At 41.8% G+C, this 1,541-nt stretch overlaps 1 protein-coding gene across 4 annotated transcripts in view; it reads left to right on the top strand.

The window, feature by feature from the left end:
* The window catches only part of LOC106516185 (voltage-dependent calcium channel subunit alpha-2/delta-3), a gene marked incomplete in the record, with an annotated part of 35,693 nt that overhangs the window by 7,128 nt on the left and 27,024 nt on the right, over positions 1-1,541 (top strand). For all 4 annotated transcript variants that reach the window (XM_014006405.1, XM_014006404.1, XM_014006406.1 and 1 more), the window contains 1 exon segment: positions 211-270. In XM_014006405.1, the coding sequence (XP_013861859.1) occupies positions 211-270 (60 nt within the window).

Here is a 1,541-nt window from a genome sequence, read left to right as displayed (position 1 = left end):
GTCTCAGTGTAATTAAAATTAAAGAAAAAAATGTTTAAAATTATTTGAAAATTACTATTTTAAAAATTTTAATAAAGACACAAAAACAAAAGGCAATGCGCAACAAAAAGCTGAAGGTTTTGGGGGAAAGATAAGCCTGATTTTTGTTGTTTGTTAGATATTTCCAAGCAACAGAGAGTTTTATTTTAACCTTGTTCCCCCCTCTCTCAGCGGCTGGTGGAGGCGGCGGAAGAGGCGCACCATCAGCATGAAGACAACCCAGACCTGCAGGTGAGGCTCAGAACTTCTTAAATTTTATTTTTATTTTATTTTTAAATAAATGATTTAAAACTTAGTGGCCCGATTGTCTTGAACAGAGATGGGTTATTTTGAGGAGCTGCTGCAAGGTTGAGAGAAGGGTAATCGGCTCTTGGAGGTCTTAATGGGATCCATTCCCGCGCGCTGATGTCCTGTCAGCGCATTGATACATCATGTGATGAGCCGCACGCACCGACGGCTGCAGCTTTAATAAGTTCAGAAGTTTTCATGCGCAGTCATAGATCATAACCGTGTCTCTGCAGCAACTTTAATTACTTTAAAACATGTTTTTGTGCAGACAGGCTGCAGAGCGTGGAGATGATTATTTATCAGGAACTAAAGAGTTGATGCAAAGATTCTCTCAGCTTCTGTTCTGATTTTGTGTTTGTTTCATTGCGGGTTTCCTCTCTGCAGGGGGAGAATGCAGCATTMCTGCTCTCTGCGCCGCGCGCGGACAAAGATAAATGAAGGTGTTTTGCGCGCGCGCGGCGCATTGTTTCACTTACACGGCTCCAGATTGGAAAAGCCAGCCGAGCAACAAAACGCAGAAATAACGGCGGCGCTTTGCAGTTAATAGAAGCATTTACATCATATGAATTCACTCCGTGCCTTTTGTTCTCCGACACTTTTTTTTCCTTTTCTGCTGCTCATGGCACCGTGAAAAAAAGGAAAGATGAGGAAAAATCCAACAAGAAATAACGACTGAAATGGAAAAGAGTCGTTTGTCTTTATGTTTTCTTTAAAATGCCTTTTCTTATAACAGCTGCTGTTCTGTTAGCTGCAATCTCCTTAAAGAATCAGATGTTTGAATTTTTTTTTTTGAACAGACCAAAGTATATCTGCATAGTTTGGCGTTTATTCTTCTTTATATAAATAATGCAAAATATATKATATATGTTATTATCTTATCCAGCCAATAAGTAACAAAAGGCCCCGGGCGAACAACAGACCTCTGAAATTCCCTCCATAATGACCACATCAAAAAACTAATGTGGAAAATGTGATATCCACCTGTGATAATGATGTGATGTCCTGGTGTCACCCCCCTCTGGCATCATTTAGCCAACTGCGCCTCGTCTGACGCGTTTTTCACGCGTCATTTCTCTGATCAGCTGCTTCCAGGAGGGACAGTCAGGACCTGAGACCAGGAGGGAGAGGCTGCTGCAACCTGTTTCTGCTCTCTGACGACACACACACACACACACACACACACACACACACACACACACACACACACACACACA

The sequence above is a fragment of the Austrofundulus limnaeus genome, unplaced genomic scaffold (assembly GCF_001266775.1).
Source record: "Austrofundulus limnaeus strain Quisiro unplaced genomic scaffold, Austrofundulus_limnaeus-1.0 Scaffold35, whole genome shotgun sequence".
Lineage (NCBI taxonomy): Eukaryota > Metazoa > Chordata > Actinopteri > Cyprinodontiformes > Rivulidae > Austrofundulus > Austrofundulus limnaeus.
This window is presented reverse-complemented; position numbering and strand designations above follow the sequence as displayed.